Source organism: Xenopus laevis, chromosome 1L, assembly GCF_017654675.1.
Source record: "Xenopus laevis strain J_2021 chromosome 1L, Xenopus_laevis_v10.1, whole genome shotgun sequence".
Classification (NCBI taxonomy): Eukaryota; Metazoa; Chordata; class Amphibia; order Anura; family Pipidae; genus Xenopus; species Xenopus laevis.
The window spans coordinates 122,398,372-122,420,007 of NC_054371.1; the positions used below are offsets into that span (position 1 = coordinate 122,398,372).

The window sequence follows — 21,636 nt, forward strand, 5'->3', positions numbered from 1 at the left end:
TCCCCTTTGTTTTCCTGGCAATATGGTCTTTTTAGTTGACGGACAATTCGTATGATCGTACGATCGTTTCGAGATAATCGTGGTCTCACGACGACGATCGGATCTTTTAAAAATCTTTACATCTATGGCCAGCTTTACACAGCAGCTTGTTTATACAACCTATAGTAGAGTTTCTGAATCAATCACACCACTTTAACCAGTGCAGCGAAACAGTACATTATATTTTAATTACTTTAAAACATTTTTATGTTTTGGTGTTAGTGTTGCTTTAACTGATGCTGCCTTTTTCCTGCTATATGTGGATTGCCACAGCCCTCAAATGTTTCAGTACAACTCCACAGAGACAAACAGGTGTACAAACCATTGTAGCTTTTGACATCCAGGCCTTTCATAAGTGCAAAGGTGCATAAAGAGCACTATATACTTTTAGTTATATATTTCTCACTGATAGATATGCTCCTTAGAGTAACAAGATCAGAATCTACTAAAATTTGCCAAGTGACACTCATTGAACAAGTTAGATTGTATATACGTGTACATTTGCACTGCATGCTGCTGTGTTCCAATGACAGTTGCTTCCAGCGTCGAATTATAGTGTACGTGGCCCATACCTCCCAACTGTCCCTTTTTCGGAGGGACAGTCCCTCTTTTGACAGCTCAACCCACAGTCCCTCATTTGTACTGGAAAGTCCCTCTTTTCTCTGCACTGAACAGCCAGAAAAAGAAACAAAGTTTCTCACTTAATTGGCTTTTGGCAGAGAGCCTAGAACACCTAACAGGTGCAAATAAGATACTTTGTAACAATTTTGAGACACAAAAACACAGTTTAGATAAGGAGAAATATTTTCAAACTTTCATAACCTGCCAAATTTTGTAAAACAAACATGGTAATTAGGGGGTGTGGCCACAGAAAGGGGTGTGGCCAAAAAATTGGTGCGCTACGTGCAGAAAAAAAATTTTTGTCCCTCTTTTTACTTCCAAAATGTTGGGAGGTATGCGTGGCCCACCACGACGTCAAGGGTCCATCTACCGCCGTCACTCACGGCTGCCCGGTACGACTTTGCTAGCTTTGAGTGAATTCTCCGTTCTGTTCATTTTCATATTATAGCCACCTTTAGCAAAGCACGCAATAACATATTGAACTAGATTACAAACAACTTCTGATTCTCCTCCCCACCCGCGAAATGTATTGTAGATATCCAACCGAGTTGTCAACAATCTTAAAAACACAAACTCTAATTCCCAGAATCCCTTGCAGAGCAATCTACCAATCAATAGGAAGCAGGCATGGGAGCAGGTGATCGTATGTGAGACAACCAACCTTGACTACTTGGTTCGTCAGGGACTGGCTTTCTGAAAGGCCAATCAGCGTGGTGTATCCGTGACAGAAAAGCGTTCTCTCCAATGAGTTAAGGAAAGAGGAGGGCGAACGTAGAAACGCGATGCCCAATGACAAACCAGGCTGGTGGGCTGGGGTTCCCGCGGTCGAAGTTAGTGTGAGAGGGCGAGGCCGGAGACGCCGTGAGGAGGCTGAATATGGTGAGTATATGCTTCATGTATTTGTTGATGTAAAGTGAGCAGGGTGGGTGCGGGCATATAGCAATGGGTGGGGTGGTATTGTTAGGGTGACAAGATGTGCAGTGTCTGTAGAAAGTATTTAGGGGCAGGTGAGGCCCAGTGTGCGTCTGGTAGCAATGGGAGGGCATGTAGTATGTTTGGGACCGTTCTCATTTCCACCCCATTGTACAGAGAGCCTTTAGGTTGCTGTTTGTGCACTGATTATGAGGAGTATGGTTTGTTCTACCAGTTGCTTTGGCTAATAATGATGCCAGTTTCGTAGTGTTTGTGTACTGGCAGTCTGTGCCACAAATAAGGGTACAGTTGGGAGACTTTTTTTTGCACTCTTATATGCAATAGTTGGGCAATCAGATGTCCATTGGCCAGTCTATAACTGTGGTCAGGCCCAGACTGGCAATCTGAGCTTCTGACAAATGCCAGAGGGGCTGCTGTAATTTCCCATAGACAGTCACTATTTATTGGGCTGTTTGGGCCTCTGTGTACCTGAAATACAAGGGCTTATTTTGACTCCATGTCCAGACCTGGCTGTAGTGAAGGACAGGTTAGAATTTGTCAAAGAGGTGCCCCAAGGTTTCATTAGATTATACATTAACACCCCTTCTTTTTCTTAAAGTAATCCCCTGCCTCAAAACAGATGTTTGCATCATGAAAGAAAATGTAATTCTGATCAACTTTCTAATGTACTTTCATTAAAATTGTTCAGTTTTAATAAAGTTGTGAAGCATTTCACATTGAACGACCACTGTTATTGTTTATAGTCTTGCCACCTTGGCTCTTTGTGTAATGTCTTATGATTAGTCATTCTAGTTATCACAGAAGTATATAGTGTGCCACTAAAGAGCAGTTTAATCTGTCTAGTATTCAATTGCTGTCATACTGAATTCATATAAGTTTGCCAGGTTGTGTTTATGGAAGTTGCAATGCCTGTTTAGTTACAGGGCGCTTGCTTGTCTCAAATGTTTATTAAAAGTTCCTAGGTTTTTTCCTGATGCTACCTTTTTTGCCCTTTAAAAAAATATATCTGCCTTTTTTATGCTTTCAGGCTGATTTTTTGAAAGGACTACCTGTCTACAATGAGAGTAACTTCAGCAGATTTCATGCAGACTCCGTGTGTAAAGCATCGGTGAGTAAATGGCTTTGAAACAATCCACATGTCTCATTTTGTGTCATACAGTGGTTCTTGAAAGTTTGTGAATTTTCATTATTTTTGCATAAACATTAGGAGGATTCTCCGTTCATTTTAAAGGATGGTCAGGAATTTCATTCATGGGATGATAATCAGGTGTGGGTGTGGGAAACCCAACCCTATTTAAAGAACAGAAATCTGGCATCTAAAGCTGGCCATAGACTCAAAGATTCGCTCGTTTGGCGACATCGCCAAACGAGCGGATCTTTCCCCAATATGCCACTAACGGCATGGCTATATCTGGGGTAATTTGAACGTTCGGCCATATGGCCGAACAATCGAATTACGATACGCCAAGGGGCTTGCTCGGTTAAAAATCAAACCTTCCCGATCGATATCGTGGCCAGATATCGATCAGGAAGACCCGTCGGAAGCCCCCATTCCCCGGCAGATAAGCTGTCAAATTGGTCCAAACGACCGATATCAGCAGCTTTATCTGCCCGTGTATGGCCACCTTTACTGTCCAAGTCTGATCTTAACACAGGATTGTGGAAATGTGTCATGGCTCAAACAAATTAGATTTCTGAGGACCTGCAAAACAGTTATTGACACTCCACAGACTAGAAAAGGTTACAAAATAGTGATGTGCTGGTTGACCCAAAACCTGCTGTAACTCGCGGGTTGATCACTGATTGTCCGGTTTGGGTTTAATTTTGGTCAGTCGTTGCTGGTTAGGATTAGGTGTGGATCAGACTGGAAAAGTACACTTCTCCACTGCTCCCGAAGATTATTTTTGTTGAAAACAGGAGCACAAGCAAAGAAGTAACACACAGAGCGAGATGATTGGGTGGGTGTGGGTTGAGTTTTTCCTGACCCGTACATCACAATTCCAACTATTTCTACAGAACTGGGTCTTTACTAGTACACTGTCAGGCAGCTTGTGTAGAAATGGAGGCTCTTCAGCACCCTCCAAAAGAGTGGTCGACCAAGAAGGACTACAATAAGAGCAAGGGGTATAATATTCCAGAAGATCTCTAAGGAACTAAAGGTTTATTTTCTATTGGTGTATGTCAGCATTAACGAGTCCACCATAAGAAGAATACTGAACAATAATGGTGTGCATGGCAGTGTGTACTATAATTTTCACAGTTGATACCGGTTTTAAAGTGCATGGAAGTATTGCGAGGGGAAAGCCACTAATATCCAAATAGAGCACAGCTGTCTGGCTACAGTTTGCTAGATTATGTGGTGGTTGCAGTACCATTTTCGGACCTGCTTTGCTGCCTCTGCCTCAGGATGATTTGCCATTATTGATGGAAATGTGAATTCTGCAGGAACTCCAATTATGAAGGAAAATGTCTGGGTACCCCTTCATAAACAAGAGAAAGTGGGTCAAGCAGCAAGACACGAACCATTAATGTACCCCAAATGACCTGACCAAGAATGGTTACAGCTGAAGACAGTTAATGTTTTTGGAATGCAAATCCTATAGAAATGTTCTGGAAGGAACAGAAGCTGGCAATTCATGCAAGGAATCCCTCCAACTGAGTTGAAGCTGTTCTGTAAGGAGAAATAAGATAATAATCCTCCAGGCCAATGTGCAGGACTACAGTTACCAGAAATGTTTAGTTGCATTTTCACAATTATATAAATTGGATTGCTTTCCTCAATAAATACATACATAGGCATTACTTTACCTAGTGTAAGGACTCAACTGAAAAACATAATGTGTTAAGTTGTGTTTATGCAGAAATGTTAAAAATTCAAACGGTTTCACAAAAAAGGGTGGTGCAACTTTTTCAGGTGTTGAATATGAAACAAGTCTCCTAAGAACTTTTTCCTTCCACAATATCTTCACTTATCCCAGTCTCTTGTCATGTGCCACAAAAAGAGTGTTCTCCAAGGTGCCTGATTATTCAGATGGTTCAATGTTGCGGAAAAATAGGCAGTGTATTATTCAGAAAATATTTCCATGTATGTATCAGTGTTCTCCAATGCAGGGAGGGAAAAAATGGTTCCAAGTTGAGATAGAAAAATAAATCTGTGCTCCCTCAATTATTTTTTTTTTTTTTTAACAAATACCAGTGTGCGTTTCAACCAACAAGGCCCACAGTTTTACCGGCTTCAGTATGGAAACTTTGACTCTGTGCGCATGGTGGGGACAGTGGAGCTGGGTATTTATTGTTGTATGTATTGTATTCTATATAATAATTCACTTACTGATTTGTGCAAATGTTGTTACAGAATAGACGGCCTTCAGTATATCTTCCCACAAGAGAATATCCCTCTGACCAAAGTAAGCATACTTTAACTATTATTTTTTTCATTAGACCTAAAGCAGCTTAATAGAAACATTATTTTAATAGCATCTGTAAAAGCATGAAAGGCTTCCTAAAGTATATAGGATATTTTTAATTACAAATATTGTTACAGGATCTTTGTTTTATTGCTAGAAATATTCGACCATTATTTACCAAAACGTGGCACTGGCCTCCCAGGCACCCTGGAGTAGATTGCTCCAACTTGAAGGCCAGTTGTGAATATTTAAATTATTTAGCCGTTTTTTTCCCCTACATACATCTGAAGTGGTGGTTTGAATGTTAGGGTGACAGTAAGGGTGAATATAAGATTTTAGAATTATGGCTGATAAAGCAATGTTTTCCCGTAAATTTGTTTTGAGTCAAGAAGGTCCTGAAATAAAATAAGCCCTTAAATGGCAGCTTGAACTGTTCAGAGGTGTTAAAACAAGCAACTGAAGCAGCCTAAAATCTGTCACCTTTCTTTAAAAAGCTGCAACATTTTTTAAAAGTTTTTTTTTATTTGTTTGAACATCTTCATACATACAACTGGATTCAATAAATCATTACATATTAATACATGCATCAGGTCCATGCTTTGAGGCTTCAACATTTTTAGTTTAATGTATAGCACCTCTATGCAAGGCGGGGCCATTTGTCATCACTCCCTTTTTGGGTCCTGGCAGACAGCTGTTTTTCTTGGAGACATTTCAGCTTAACGAATAAACACCACTCACTTCTACCATAATTTGCATTTAAGTTCACACTGAGGGACAGTAGCATATGGAGTGGAGAATGTAAAGGGAAGAGACTGCTGCTTGACAAGGCAGTGTATTGTAATCCATATACTGTTGTCCAGTGCAGCAGTTGCTAGACTTGCTTTTGATTGCGTATTGCAGTTGGCTGTTTACAAACTGTACTACAAAGAGCCATTTGTTTTTCGGTTATTCTGGCTTGTAGTCTTTTTGTATTTTGGGAAAAATGGCGTCTTAAAATGTGTAGCTCTGTTCTCTCTGTATTTATCACTCCTGCTGAAACAGGCAAACCCTATTTTTGAATTGCTACTGGTGTGCCTGCCTCAAGTTTATTGATACTCCTTAGTATTTGACTCAGCTGAGTTTTACTTGCAATATTCTGTACTTATACTGGAGGCAACTTGTTGTTGAAGGGTATACTACCTGTGCAACTGACCTCTGGGGGATGACAAAGAAAAACAAGTAGTAGTCTTCTACTGATATTCTTCTTTTGTTATACATCAGCTTTGCTTGTCCTCAAAGTGGATGTAAAGCCTACTTAAATGTGAGTGTTTAGCTTTAAAGGGAACATCCGTTACTTAAATTGCATTCACTGTCAGGTCCTGCAGAGATCAAACATTTTTGCAGGAATGGAACTATAGTTTTTTTTCCCCTGTGCATGAAGAGCCCCCTTGTAATGAACAACATCCCTCTGTGCAGTTTGTTTGATAAATCCTTCCCCCGCCTGAGGTTTAGGCCAATGTTGGATCAGCAACGTTAATATAATTAAGATGTATCTGCAGTCTTGTTAAAGGGGTGGTTTATCTTTAAGTTAACTTCAGTATGTTATAGAATGGCCAGTTCTAAACAACTTTTTAATTGGTCTACATATATATTTTTAATAGTTTTTTAATTATTTGCCTTCTTCTTCTGACTGTCCAGCTGTCAAATGGTGGTCAGTGACCCCATCTACAAATGCTGTATAAGGCTACAGATGCATTATTTCTACTTTTTATTATACCTCTTTCTATTCAAATCTTCTCCTATTCATATTCCATTCTCTTATTCAAATCAGCGCATGTTGCTAAGGTAATTTGAACCCAAGCAGCCACATTGCTAAAACTGCAAACTGGAGAGCTGCTAAATAAAAAGTTAAATTTATAAAAAATGCAAATAATAAAAAATGAAAACCAATTGTAAATTGTCTTAGAATATCACTTTCTACATCATACTAAAAGTCAACTCAAAGGTGAACAACCCCTTTAATACATGAGTTGGTGTGCAACCTCCGAAGTGCAGTCAAATAGAAGCAGCCTATATTTGCTTGACTTCATTCACAAAGCAAATGCTAGCTCAAATAAGATTTACTTTTCTGTTGAAATGATTTTGTTCCCCTTTTCTTCTTTATTTCAGTCATAGTAACAGAGAAAACAAATATACTTCTGCGTTATCTACACCAACAATGGGACAAAAAGGTAAGATTTTCAGTTTGTATATTAAAAAAACAAAACAAAAAAAAAAAACCAATTATTTGACAAGACAGAGATTGTTACGGACACAGATATACCAAGAGTAACATGTCTATGATGGTGTGCATTAACTTTTTCAGTATTAGCTAGATCATTAACCTTTTGTCCCTTCAAGTAAAGTGTATTGTGTTTCAAGTTGTTTCTTATACAGAATTCAGTAAAAAAAAAATCAATAAGCTACAGAAGTTTTTTGTTTTTCTTGGGAAAAGGCATTTTTAGGCAGTAGCTTACTGACAAAAGTCAACATTAGAGTCGTGTTTAAGATGAGTCAGTCACTTGAGTCAGGAAAGCTCAAACAAATATCATTAATATAATAGTATTCTGCAGTGCTGTACGATTTGATCATTTGGACATACAGTAAGGGTGCCCTTTGCAGTCTTGTCAAGATCATCATATCCAAGGCCTAATAATGCATTGCAATTTTTTTATTCCCACGTGTGGGCAATAAGCTATAGTTTTTGTCTCAGGTAACAGACTTGGCAGCCAATATTGTCCAGTATATGTTTGGCCAGTTTTAGTGTAAAACATTTTTAGACCTTGGCACACAGAGTGAATTATCTTATTTCATCTGCCTGTGTTTGTATGCAAGAGGAGGAAAGTGGATCTTCTTTCATGTGCTTTTTCTGTAGCTCCATTGACATGCATGGTGTCAGCCTGTGTGGAGCTACATTGAGCAGATATTGGTGCAAAATGCATACTTTCAATTTCCTCACTGATCTCTGCTCAGTGTAGCTCCACGTAAGCGGACTGTTGGTATCCACTCTATATGCCCCTGTGTTGCCCACCTCATTTTTAGTTTCTGGGTGCTGCTCTACATGGGGAAAGCAGCCCTTTGGAATTGCCTTATTCTTCAACCCCACTGGGTTCCAATTAGCTGCTGCTTTCATGTTTATCTTCCCACTTGAGTTGGAGGCATAATGTCCATTGCCACAGAATCCCTATGTAGTATATAATTGCTTGCCTAATCCTTTAGCAATATTAAGTTGTCTCTTAAAACGCAAGTATCTCATTCAACTACTGTCTTGGAGTTGCTGTGTAGTGTACCTGTGCTTTTACAACAGGGAGGAACAGCAACACTGTTCAGTCAGCCTCACATGTTAAAGAATTAAGCCTCCTGTGGGCTGCATCTGGCCTATAGAGCCATTGTTTGCTGCTCATGGGTCCATGTTGTCAGCCTCTTATTTCTTTCTGTAGTTCCCCCACTAGTAAGTATGTTGCCATTTCTTTTTAACAAGTGGCTTCCCCAATCTTTATTGCGTTGTGTCTAGAATTAAATCTCCCCACGAATAAAGAGCAGTTTGGGGAAGCCGTTTAACAAAGACAAAAATGAACGCGTAAAGGGGTTGTTCACCTTTGAGAGAACTTTTAGTATGAAGTAGAGAGGGATATTCTGAGACAATTTGCAATGAGTTTTTATTATTTAAGAATTTGAGTTATTCAGTTTTTTATACAGCAGCTCTTCACTTTGCATTTTAAGCAATGTGGTAGTTAGGGTCACAATTACCCTAGCAACCATGCATTGCCTTGAATAAGAGACTGGAATACGAATGGGAGAGGGCCAGAATAGAGAGATGAGTAATAAAAAGTAGCAATAACAATAGATTTGTAGCCTTACAGAGCATTTGCTTTTTAGAAGGGGTCATCAACGTCCATTTGAAAGCTGCAAAGAGTCAGAAGAAGAAAAAGGCATATGATTATAAATCTATAAAAAATAAATAATGAAAACCAATAGAAAAGTTGTTTAGATTGACCATTCTATAACATATTAAACGTGACCTTAAAGGTGAAGAACCCCTTTAAAAGAAAAAGCACAAAGGAAAGATGTGGATATCTGACAGGCTGCCAGAACAAGAATGGTCAGCAGCCATGTGCCTGAAGGAGAAGGTGTATTTCTGCAGACAACTACAGCAAATGGGGAAAAAAAAGCCTGGTGAGGAGATTCAACAGATAAAAGGACTAAAGTGTGAAAGACAAAAGGAATAAATGAGGGGCTGACAAAGGGTTAAGGAAGAGGCTGAACAGAAATGGGAAAAGTAAATGTTAACAAAGGTCAGTGGGGACAGATGGCTCTAAAACTGAAAAGGGTAATAAATGAGAATGGTAACAGAAAAACAGGATGAGGAGAGGTTGCAAGTAAGGAGTGAAAACACAAATACAAAAGGGAGGTAAGGCATGAGTAGCATAAGGATGAAAAAAAGCACATGAAAGAAGAAAAAATGGAAGGAGCAGTGACAGACATTGTTAAAAATAGGGAAGAGAACCAACAAAAAAAAAAAGACGTAGTGGAAAAAGCATAGAGATAAAAACAAACCCGAATTAACAAATGTAGAGAAAACAATATATCCGTTATGCCACCCGGGCCCTGAAAACATGGGCAGATACCAACTCTTAAGGTCTGATGGGGTTGGGCAGCTATTTTACTGCCTGAGGAGCAGCAGGACCAGCTCCTCCTTCTCCTTGATTTTGGGCAAAGGGGAGCAGCAGCCCCAGAAGTGCCTGTGACTGAGGCATAATTGATTGTGCAGCTACATGATGCTGTAAAGTGAAAAATGCTACTTCCAGCCTGGGTACGTTTCTGGTAGGATAATAAATTCTGCATTCTGTGTTCAAGCTCTTCAATCTGTTTGTTCTCTCTCACTAGAATGCTGCAAAGAAAAGAGATCAAGACCAATTAGAAATAGGCGAGACTTCCGCTCCCCCACGAAAGATTGCCAGGACAGACAGCCAAGAAATGAATGAGGACACATAGACGCCTTTTGCAATTCTTCCTTTATCACCTCTTGTCCCACTCCACCGTGTCCCTCCCTCTGTACACAGGATCATACTGTAATGTGTGGGGAGCAACACAGCCTTTCCTTGCCTTCCCACTCTCTTATGATCCATAGGAGCCAAAATTGTATTTATTTCTTCCAGATTTTATTTATGCTGCGCTGCAAACCATTCAAAGAGAGGATAGTGTTAAAACGTGAATAAACACTTTATTTTTTTTGGTCTCCCCCAAGTTGCTGTTAAGTTTGGTGTGTGCAGGTTTATTTGCCCCACTGGTTAGAGAAGACAACTCTGTTACATCTGACAAATCTCTTGCAGTCAATGAAAACATGTATATACTTTTTTTGGGGGGGGGGGGGGGTATAAAAAAGCTTATATTTTCCCCCAATGTCACACGTACTGGCGGGTGATTGCTGTGTTCTACTGTTAGTAGACCTGACGGCCATATTACTGGGAATAGAGTGGCTTTTATAGTATATCATGCCTTCCGCACATGAAGATTTACCTCTGTGCCATAAATAGGCTGCCTCCATTTTAGCCCAAATGTGGCACCATCACCACATACTATAATCAATAAGTTAGGCTGGTAATAAGTGTATTAAACATCACAAGACAGAGAACCTGTCTTGTCACCTAAACAATCATAGTCTGTAAGCAACAAACGACTGTTCCACATGTTGAAATAACACTGGCTTTTGCACTCATGACTTCCAGCAACAGATTATGAGGTCGGACACTGTAATATTTGCTCTGTCACTGGCCAAAATTAGATTATTTTTTTTTTTTTTGTAAAATTTAATTTGCCTTTGTTAATATTTTTTTTTTGGGGGGGGGGGAGAACATTGTTTTAAATGTATATTATTTCATTAAACATTTTGAAATCATCAATGCATTTACTTGTCTTCGCCAAACATCGCTTAGAGGCTTGTATTGCAAAGCCAAAGTCCTTTTCGGTTTGCCCCAAACACTTCAGTAGAAACTTAAAAGCTAAAATAATAGGCTATTTCAAGGAATACGGTCATGGAAAAAAAACTGTTTTTTCCCAAACACATCAGTTAATAGTGCTGCTCCAGCAGAATTCTGCACTGAAATATGTTTCTCAAAAGAGCAAACACATTTTTATATTTAATTTTAAAATTGGACATGGGGCTAGACATTTTGTCAGTTTCCCAGCTGCCCCCAGTCATGTGACCAACCAGTCCCCTCCACAGTCTATGGCATCTTACAGCAGCCCCTCTGGCATTTGCCAGAACTCACAGATTGACAGTCCAGGGCCTGGCAGTAACCCTTTGCAAGCAACAGAGCACTTAGGGCAACTACTTGGCCCAGCCCCTGTGCCTGTCCTGAACCCCACCCCTTTGCAGCTCCCTTTCACACCTGCACCCTTCTACTTTTCTCACCTGATTCTTTGACATCCAAAGTCCCAGGTTGCCAAATTAACCAAATGAATTGTACCCATGCACCCGCTCTCATAAAACACGATCATACGCGTTTAGTAAATAATTCGGAAGACTAAAGTATTTTGTTGAAATATATTTTATTGCATTTCTGCTGATTTTACAAAAATATGAGAAAATAAATTAAAGAAATAAATATCCCCATTCCCCCAGGCTTTTGAGTAAAAGAAGGGAAGCAGAATATGTGTTTGGCTCTCTGTGCAAAGAGAGGTACAAGGATCATAATGCAAAGCGCTGCAGGTCTCCAGTGAAATATCCCAACGACTGACTGTGCCACTGACCCTGGCAGCCTAACTGGCTCCATTCTAAACACCTGCGCTTTCATGTCATTTTGTTACAGTGTGGATGAATCAAACTTAGATTTGCAATCTACTGGCTCCACTGATACTGAAATGTTCCCTAATGCCACAGTGTATTACACTAAGCATGACGTCACTTCCTGTGAAACACTTCCTGTGCTATCTTGTTACCTACTGCCTAAAAATTATCCTTTCCAAGACATGTCCCATGTTTTAGTCAGCCTGCCTTTAGAAGGGACAAACATAGCAATGCCAATTACTGTACATTATATTAGATTTCCAGTGTAAGGCTAGTGGCAGACGGGGAGATTAGTCGCCCAGCGACAAATGTCTTCTTCGTGGCGACTAATCCCCCCGCAATGCCTTCCCGCTGGCTAGAATGTGCATTGATGGCGGGGTGGCATACGTATCGCTTCGTTTTCCGAAGTTGCCTCATTCTTGCCGGCGGAAAGGCATTGGGGGGGGATTATTTGCCCGAAGAAGAGTAATTTGTTGCTGGGCGACTAATCTTCCCCGAATATTATCATGTGCCACCAGCCTTAGCTGTTGTTCCTACAAAACTAGCTAAATAATGCAAGGTATAGGCTCAACGAACCCTTCACATAAAGAGTTAACATGGTTTAAAGGAAAGCACAATGATTTTCTTGACCATTTTCCCAGTGATTAAATCCAACATACATAGGGATTTACTAGCCCATGAAGCCCCCGATGGTTTATTAGCATTACTGTCACAAAGCCGCATTGTTTCACTGATTAAACATATGACTACACACACACTTTTCAGCCCACAGCCCATCAAATGCACAAGGTCACCTTCACAAAATGTATTGCTCTAAAGAAGGAGTGAAAAGCTAAGCACCTTCCAGAGCTCCCCCCCCCCCAACTACACCACCAGGGACCCCTAAAACTGACTGTTGTTGAAGCTGACAGAAGCATGCAGATGAAGCTGATCTGGACCTGGTGTCAACTGTGCGTGTTCTGGGATGGAGAACACAACAAAGAGGACCTGAAGCAGTTAAACATGGTGGCCACCAGCCATGCTGCACTACTCTTTTTGTTTAACCAGCTACAGCAGATGGGGCAAGTTTAGGGGGTTTAGTTTTATTTTCCAGAGGCAACTCAGTTAAAGGAGAATGCAACCGTAAAGTAAAAAACCCTACCCCCTTACCCTACATAGATCCCCCTCCCTCCTCAGTCTAGCTGCTACCCCAGGCAAATGCTCCTAACTCTTTACTTACCCCTCGATGCAGATTCTGTTCAGCGGAGATCACGGCAGCCATCTCCTTCTCTTCTGTAATCTTCGGAATGAGGCATGCGCAGTTGGAGCAATTTTCTGTTCCACAACAACTGCGCATGCACTGAAAGTCACGGAAATTGCTGAAGCGCGACTTTCATTCCGAAGATTAACGTAGAGCCGGAAGATGGCTGCTGTGAACTTCCCTGGACAGAATCTGCACCGAGAGGTAACTAAAGAGTTGAGGGCATTTGTCCGGGGTAACACCGGGGAGGCTTTTTTTTTTTTACTTTAGGATTGAATTCCCCTTTAGATCAGGTCTCTGGCTTTCAAAACTATTACTGTATTAGTTAAGATCTCAGCAACTTATTCAACAAGTTGGACAACAGTCCCTGTGCCAGTGGAGTTTACAATCCAAGTCCCTATCACATTCACACACTATGGTCAGTTTTATCAGGAACTCCAGAACCACAATGCACCTTTACTACCCACTGAAGGAAAAGCAAAATAACTAAATGGGTGATGTATTTCTTCATAACAATACATTTTCTGAAGGTAAACCCCGTAAAAGAGCATTTGCGATTACTGCCCACAGCTACCTGCTTAAAGGAATCAAAATAACATTCATAAATACATTAAGGGGTCAGTTTCATCACCTGTAAGAAATAGTCTTTGGAAAAAAGGTTAACACTAAGCCATTCTAGCTTTCTTACAGGCCAATAAATATTGCCAATTCTGTGTATTGCTCAGCATTATTTACAAACTGGGCTCGATGCACTAAACAACAGTTTCCGTACAGATCTCAAAAACGTCACTCCTTGTACAGGTATTGGTATTATATACTATTTCATTTCAAAGAAATTCTGAAATTTACACTCTGAATAGTAGTTCAAAAAGCTTGTAGGTTTTATATACTGTATATATAAATGTGATGTGATGAATTCATTTGCTTTTATTATGTACATTTCATGCATGTATGAAATGTGCATAAAATTTACATTATAAATTGGAGTGCGGGTCTTTGAAAAGATTTATACATATTATTTGACCCTGCACCCACATTTACTGAAGAAGTCTGGATTTGAGTGCGCCTGCTTGGGATTGAATATATATATATATATATATATATATATATATATATATATATATATATATATATATATTGATCAAAGGATGGCCCAGCACTCCAGTTCAAATAAATAACGTGCTTTTATTTATCACCGTGCAATAAAAGCACGTTATTTATTTGAACTGGAGTGCTGGTCCATCCTTTGATCATTATACAATACGTTTTTGACCAAGCACCCGTGAAAGTATAAGTGGTTGGAGTGCAGGTACCATTGGACATATTATATTTATATATATATATCTATCTATATCTATATATATATATATATATATATATGTGCGTGTACTACCTGTTGTAAAGCACATAAGGGCCAGTTACACCAGAGAATGAAAATACCCTAAGGAAACTGTATATATATGTGTGTATATATATATATATATATATATATATATATTTGCACCAGATCTATTAGCTAGGGATGCAGGGAATCCTAGATTCAATTCAGAATTTGGCCAAATCCTTCCTAAAAGATTCCAAATTATGCCAAAAATAGGGATTTGGTGCATCCCTACTATTAACCCTTTTATTGAGGTGATCAGTGAGTATTATTAGCTCAGGCCCACAATATGCCAGGCTGTAAGATGACATAGCCAGTCAGTATTTATTGATTTTAATCTTGGTCTAGACCTGTACTTGCTGATGAGTTGCTATGTTGAAGCTTGCAACTTTTATCACATGACTTTATTTACATAGTCTGCACTTTACAACAATTCAGCATTCCACCAAGGCTGATTTATTATGAATTGAAATACATTTTATTGGTACTAAAACACAGCTTAGTAAAACAAACTATGCCCTTGGCCGGCCTATCTTATTTAATTCACCATTTTAAAATTAAAAATATTTTTCAATTGGCAAAGTAAATAATATAGGCAGGCTGGCCAAGTGCATATATTGTTTTACTACACTGTGTTTTAGTACCAATAAAATGTTTTTCAATTTATTTATACCATTTTATAACTAAGGTGGTTAAGGTCCCCACCTTTTTGGTATTAAGACTAGTGCCCATAGCAGGATATTTTTTTATAATTCTGATTTATTATGAATCAGCAGTAACCAATCCTGTCTGATGTAGCAGACTCTTTTCTGCCCTGGAACGCATCATAAAGAGTTTTTCTGAATCAATAGTGCATGTGTCAGTACCCCATAGATCAGAATGGCGCTCTGCTGCAGACATATTGATCTGCTCTAAAATATATGTCAATTTATTAAACCGTTTCCTGATTGCCAGGAAAGTGTTAATATCTATGTTGAAATCTAGGAATCTTTTGTGAATCCCCAGTTTGACTGAATTTCCAGAAATCTGCCCATATATTTTTGTACTTTTAGTGGCAGGTCATGGATATATATGGCTGATCACAAACATGTTGCTTTAAAATGCACTTATCCTAAGAAAAGTATTTCCTACACTGGGAAGAAAAGTATTTCCTACACTGGGGAGATAAGAAAAGTATTTCCTACACTGGGGAGATAAGAAAAGTATTTCCTACACTGGGGAGATAAGAAAAGTATTTCCTACACTGGGGAGATAAGAAAAGTATTTCCTACACTGGGGGGATGCGAACTAATAGAGCCCACACCCTGGTTGGAAGAAACAGTAATACTAAAAATGCTAGTAGTGAGTGCCATGTTGGATGCAGGCTAAGAATACTTAAAGAAATCGTTTTCATTATTTGGTGTTACTGGACCTTTAAGCTCTAATACAATAAGATAAAATGGCTGGATTATGGTCACATTCACTGATATTGATCACTGTATGGGAATCCCTGGTTTAGTACATGTGCCCGGTGCCTTTAACCAGCCCTGCTGTTTACATCACATTCCTTGAAGCGCATTCATGTTACATCGTTGCTTACATAATGCATTTAGCTTGCCCCATTTATGTAGCTTCTTACGAGGCTCAAGATCCCATTTCACATGCTTGAATAAAAGGAACGGTTTCCCACAGCTGATGCCTTGTGGGGTATGGTACATTGCACACAGTAATGTTGTCTAGCGTAAGGAAAAGCCCAATTATTAGCCTCATAATCTTAGCCCTAATTAAAAGAAAGTTGCATAGTTATGATATTTTTTAATCTGAGATGAATTGTTTTCATTTGATAACATGCAGAAACCTTTCATGTAGGGTGCTGGAGGTTCATATGGTAATGAAATAGAAACTGCGGCAAGAAAACGTCACTTGCAATCTAATACAATGCACTGGAAATCATTGTAGCTGGTACCTATTCATAACCTCCTATCCTCTCGAGTGCTGCAAGTCTCACCTGTGTTACATTCATAACAAACATAGAAATTCATCTTATCCACAAACTTAACTAGCACCAGACTCCTTTCTCCTGGGGAGAGTAGAGAGCCCTTTGTAGGGTTATTAGTCTTCATTTATGTTCAGCAAAATACACATTAGGTTTATAGAATATCGTTGGAGTCCTTGTGGCAGTACCACTTCCACCACTTTGGTGACCTCTGAAAGAAACCCCCCTTAGAAAGGCTCAGTTCCACTTTGAATTAAATCTAGATATGGTCAGGGTGACAAGCTTCACTAATGAATGGCCTTCTAATTGGGACTGGAACTTTTTTTTAATTAAAATTAACATAAACAAAATCGGAAGAGACCTGCACTGCATTGTTGGCACTTGTTGTCTATGTTGTAGGATGTTATCAGAACTAAATATATACAGGTATAGGATCCGTTATCCGGAAACCCATTATTCAGAAAACTCAGATTAATGGAATGGCCATCTCTCCACAGACTCCATTTTAATTAAATGATTCAAATGAAAAAAATATTTTCTTTTAAAAACCTGTTTTAATAAACCAGTACCTTGTATTTGATTTGAATTAAGATGTCCTTACTGGCGTCTAAACAATCCTACTGGGTTTAATTAACGTATAAATTATTTTTTTAGTAGACTTATGGCATACAAATTACGGAAAGATCCCTTATCTGGAAAACCCCAGGTCCTGGGCATTCTGGATAGCAGGTCCCATGCCTGTACATGAAATTTCAGTCTTAAAAGATTTCAAAACCACAAAGGAGCTGCATTCTTCCCAAACAGAATTCAGTTGGGTTGCTATAATCAATACAACCCTCTTTCTAAATAGATACACGTATTTATCTCTTGCATACAGGCAATACATTTAGCACAATGGCCTCTGACTGTCCCTTTCTGTGCTCCATATCTCACAGGTTGCCAAGATCTTCCCACAAAGTCATAATACACAAGCTACATAATACAAAATATGCTCCTATGTCCAAGGCAATATGTCTTCCTACTGGATGTTTGTAGAAATACTGTCTATACCTCTGAACTTACTAGCTCTTTCCTGAGCTCACAAAGCTCTTTAATATGACATGGTTTAGCAATATGAAAAATCTATTATCTGCAAAGCTGCACCATACCATCGCATATGAGTCAGGTCCATTTAATAAAAAAAAATAAACATATTAAATATCATCTATCTAAGAGTGCAGACATACGTTTCTGTTTTTCCAAAAAGAAAAGGGTCTAGATTTCATCTAATACAGTCTGCCTGACTCACATCCAACTAAATTAGAAACGGTCACATCCATCAACACATCCCTTTGTGCAATGGAAAGGATCCTTGTGGGGAACCATGAAACAGATAACCAAAGACACTGCTGAGTAGTTACAAAACATATATTGTGCACTTATAGCAGATACATGTAGGTATGCCTGCTCAGACATCCTCCCAAACACACCTCCTATATTAAAAGAATAAAAACTACAAGAGAAACCCGTCAATATCTGATGCACCCTTATCACGCTGAAATTAATAGTGTACTATACAAACTGGATGGTCACCAGAAGCACAAGACTCATATCCATTTTACATCCTACTTGTAGCAGCCTCATACTCTGGTCTATTTATTCTTACTTCTTGTACCCAATAAAAACACAATCAAGTCTTCAGGAGACTTTGCCACAACATGTACTATCCTTTACTGACTTTCCCTGTTCCACCAACAGACCGTACACTTCTTAATAAAGATTTACTGCTTTGTGGCTTCTTCTTGCATATGTAGATTGGCAGGTATATTTTCACCTTTAAAAAGTCCACACAGCTAAAACTATATCCCTCCACTTTTCTGCTTCATTTGTTCTTTTAGAGGCCACCAATATATAGAACTCATGTTGGCATACCCTTCTTTTATGTTTAAATATTACAGATATTCCTACTAAATGACAAAGGAAAAAGCAAGAAAGCATAGTCTGTTACCAGGATAGCTTGAGAAAGACCTGTACTGAGCCTACACTGTGGAACATGTTTGTAGGCACTAATCTTTTGTGACTCCTCTAACACTAAATAATGATTGCTGTTTGAGGAGCAACATTCCAAGAATCATGTCCTGTTCTAACCTTCCCTCTCAGATAAAGGGGAGCTTATGGGAAGGTAGAGTGATTTTTAAATTGGAAGTTACCATTTTCCCCTTTTTTGACACACAGACAATATAGTGTCTTTCAGGGGTCAGAAAATAATACCTTTTTTCACTTATAGTCATGCCAAGAATGGTTTCTGAAATAATTGGACATTACTAAATCCCTGTCTTCTACACCCTTCCCCCCTCAAAAAAGGCTGTGCTGCATCAACTTTAAGAAAACAAATAACTGTATTATTTGGGTGAGTTTCGGGTCTAAGGAAGAGCTAAGCTCAGAATTTTCTTACATGTGGTGATATGGCCTGCTCCACAGCAGACCTGGAATAAGGCACTGCACGAGACAGGTCACCACCAACAAACCACCACATACAACTTCCCTCCAAGCCGTTCTATAAGATCCTACTTTAAACTTTTTAACCAATCAAGTGGAAAAAGGCCAAATTAGGCCACTGTTATAGAGATACTCAGCAATGACCTAAACTTCAGTATAGTAACTGCACAGGAACATCTGTATTGGAACTTGAGAAATCCCTTACTCCAAAAACAAACTCATTGTTAATGGTGTTACTCTAATGCTGCATAATGCAACAAACTCCCTGCATAAAAGACCAGTAATATCCACTTAGCACTAGCCAGTAAGTAGATATACTGGTCATCAATAGATGGTTCAGAAAGCCTCTCTATAGGAAAGCTGGAAGTTTTCACAGATAACATATTTCATTACGCAATGCAGCACCTTCTTGCCTTACAGTGATACTCATGTATGCAGCAAGCTGTACCAGTGCAATGATAGCATTTCCAGGCCAGTACCCCCCATTCCTTTCTGCAGCTGGAGAACTTTTCTTTCATATAACAACCCACCTCCAGCAGTGCCTCTGTGCCCTTTTTCCGTGGGAGGAAAGCACTGTTATTGTTTTTGTGCCCTGGATTGTTCCTCACCCTCCTCTGAGGGTCTGTCCTCTGAAATCCCATTGAGCTGGGATTTACCTGGCACTGTACCATCAGAGGAGGCAGTCCCAGCTGTAGCTCCTCTTGGCTGTGTTGATATGGGTGCACCAATACCATTGCCACCCACTTGTCCTTCACCCTTGCCGCCAAAGTTAAAAAGCTTGCCTGGGTGGAAAGGCTTCGTTGGAGAATGGGCTCTCTCTTGGGAAGATTCTCGTTTTGTTTCAGGAGATTTGAGAAATTTGAAGCTCAGAAAGCTGGGGATTTTGGTGTCTGCCGCAGGAGGGGATTGTGGAGATTTGGCATTGGTCCCTGATAAGAACTTGCTTTGCAGGGGGATAATTTGCTTAAGTTTCATCACATTATTGCTGGCCAAAAGGGAGCTGGGTCTTTTCGGCTTGTCATGGCTGCTCCCTCCAGGAGCGCCACCTTGCTTGGTTTTGCTGGAGTTCTTTTCATGAGTCTGGGAATCTTGTCCAGAGTTCTTTCCATCCTCCCCTCGAGATTCCCGCTCCTTCCGCGCATGGTAATCAGCATGGCGCTGTCTCTCCTCCTCCTCACGCTTCCTGCGTTGTTGCTGCTGGTAGCGATGCTGAGCTTGTCGCTCATGTTTCTGCAGAAAAAGGGGGTGAGTGATACCGTTTAAATCTCTTGATTATATCTGCCTGCTAGCATAGTGGGGTGCTTAGATATCTTAACTTGTGTATTTTGCACACAGAAAACTGTCATTAATAAGGATGTAACACCAAACTGAATTAAAACTCTAATGGGATCAGTCTGTCACTGCACATGTGGTGTGGGTTTCATGCAGAAAATGCACACATGAGAGTTTTGCTGCTGAGATCTGCCTGGTAAGTGCAGTGACTTGCTGACAAAACATTTGTTTGAAATTAGATCAGTGGTGTAGTGGCCTTATTTAAAACTAGGCAGAGTAGTCAAAATATTCCATCTGGAACCTTTGCCAGCTCCCCCCTAATTTGGTGCATAACTGGTTATTACACAAAAAATTAAGTGAGCTACAAAAAAGTAAAAGCACCAAATATCTATGTTGACTACAATTATTGTGTTGGTCAGTACTTTGGTCAATTTATTCAGTGCTCAATTAATATGCAGCTTCTATAGTCGTAGTCAGCACTATATATGAATGTCATATAACATCTGGAATAAAGTACAAGGCCCTGCTGATGTTATTCTAATGTTATTAGCTGTTAAGGATCACAGACACTTCCAGAACAATCAACTTGAAATACAATTAAAATAATGAAATAGTGTCTTTATAACATATACCATTTCAACAGATTGCAGCAAATGCCCCTAGTTCTCTGCTTGGCATAGTTCTGGAGAATACCTTAAAAGCCTCTCTCCTCTGATATTCCAGTTTTGCCATTTCCTCTGCCACCCATCCAGGGATATCTGGGATCACCACATGTATGATATACTTCAGGAGCAAAGCAAAGTGCTGTAAGCAGAGCAAAGTGTCAGTCACGCCATAGAAAAAAAAAGATTAAAATAGTAAGCACATGGAAATGAGTTATTATAATAACATGTCATATTAGTCACCCAAAATACAAACAGGTATGAAGAAAATCGGCAAGCACTCCGGGAGCCTCTTGTAATAGGTAAAATTCCTGACGCGTTTCATATCTGGACGATACATAATCATAGGCATAGGCTTGCCGATTTTCTTCATACCTGAAAGTACACACACCCCTTGCTACGGGTTCGGGGCGATGCACCCGGAGCCACTTGAGACGTCGGGTGAGTGTTATTCCCATTTCCTAGTAGTGGTTTCACATTGTACTTTTTTTTTTTTTTTTCTAAATTCGGGTAGTTTATTGATTGAATAAAGTAAGCAGTTAACAATATAAAATCACAAGAAGGAAAAAACATTGCATCATATGTGACATGTCTTGTACAAAACATAGTGTATAAAGCAAATTATGCAGCAAATACAGCGTCATAGGAACAACAGTGTACAACCTTACCAGGGTCATCCTCCAACTAAGGATTCAGACCTAGTTCGACGAGTAAAGTTAATGCACCATTCACCTTCCCTGAACCCTGTTAACCTAAACTGCTGGGAGTTGTCTTGGATGTTGGGGGTAAATGTCGGTCCAGGGTCCCCAAATTTTATGGA

General features: G+C 39.6%; 2 protein-coding genes across 5 annotated transcripts in view; one reads left to right on the plus strand and one right to left on the minus strand.

Moving 5' to 3' along the window:
* Positions 1-1,472: 1,472 nt before the first annotated feature.
* On the plus strand, positions 1,473-10,914 carry dda1 (DET1- and DDB1-associated protein 1 a). Of its 2 annotated transcripts, XM_018248635.2 has the most exons (6): positions 1,619-1,667; positions 2,192-2,235; positions 2,621-2,701; positions 4,949-5,000; positions 7,149-7,210; positions 9,906-10,807. In XM_018248635.2, the coding sequence occupies exons 1-6, from the start codon at positions 1,634-1,636 to the stop codon at positions 10,011-10,013; spliced, it is 381 nt and encodes a 126-aa protein (XP_018104124.1). In that variant the 5' UTR covers positions 1,619-1,633; the 3' UTR covers positions 10,014-10,807.
* A 4,769-nt stretch (positions 10,915-15,683) lies between these two features.
* ano8.L (anoctamin 8 L homeolog) overlaps positions 15,684-21,636 on the minus strand; it is a 63,803-nt gene continuing 57,850 nt past the window's right edge. For all 3 annotated transcript variants that reach the window (XM_041563116.1, XM_018256881.2, XM_041563119.1), the window contains 2 exons: positions 20,848-20,958; positions 15,684-20,112 (listed from right to left, as the gene is read on the minus strand). In XM_041563116.1, coding sequence (XP_041419050.1) covers positions 19,459-20,112; positions 20,848-20,958 — 765 coding nt within the window. In that variant the 3' untranslated portion in view covers positions 15,684-19,458. The remainder of the gene's footprint in view (positions 20,113-20,847; positions 20,959-21,636) is intronic.

Coding starts and splice junctions, on each gene's coding strand:
- dda1 (XM_018248635.2), top strand. CDS start 1,634: ATGTGCAGTGTCTGTAGAAAGTATTTAGGGGCAG. Junction 2,702..4,948: donor ACTCCGTGTGTAAAGCATCG/GTGAGTAAATGG, acceptor ATGTTGTTACAG/AATAGACGGCCTTCAGTATA. Junction 5,001..7,148: donor AGAATATCCCTCTGACCAAA/GTAAGCATACTT, acceptor TCTTTATTTCAG/TCATAGTAACAGAGAAAACA.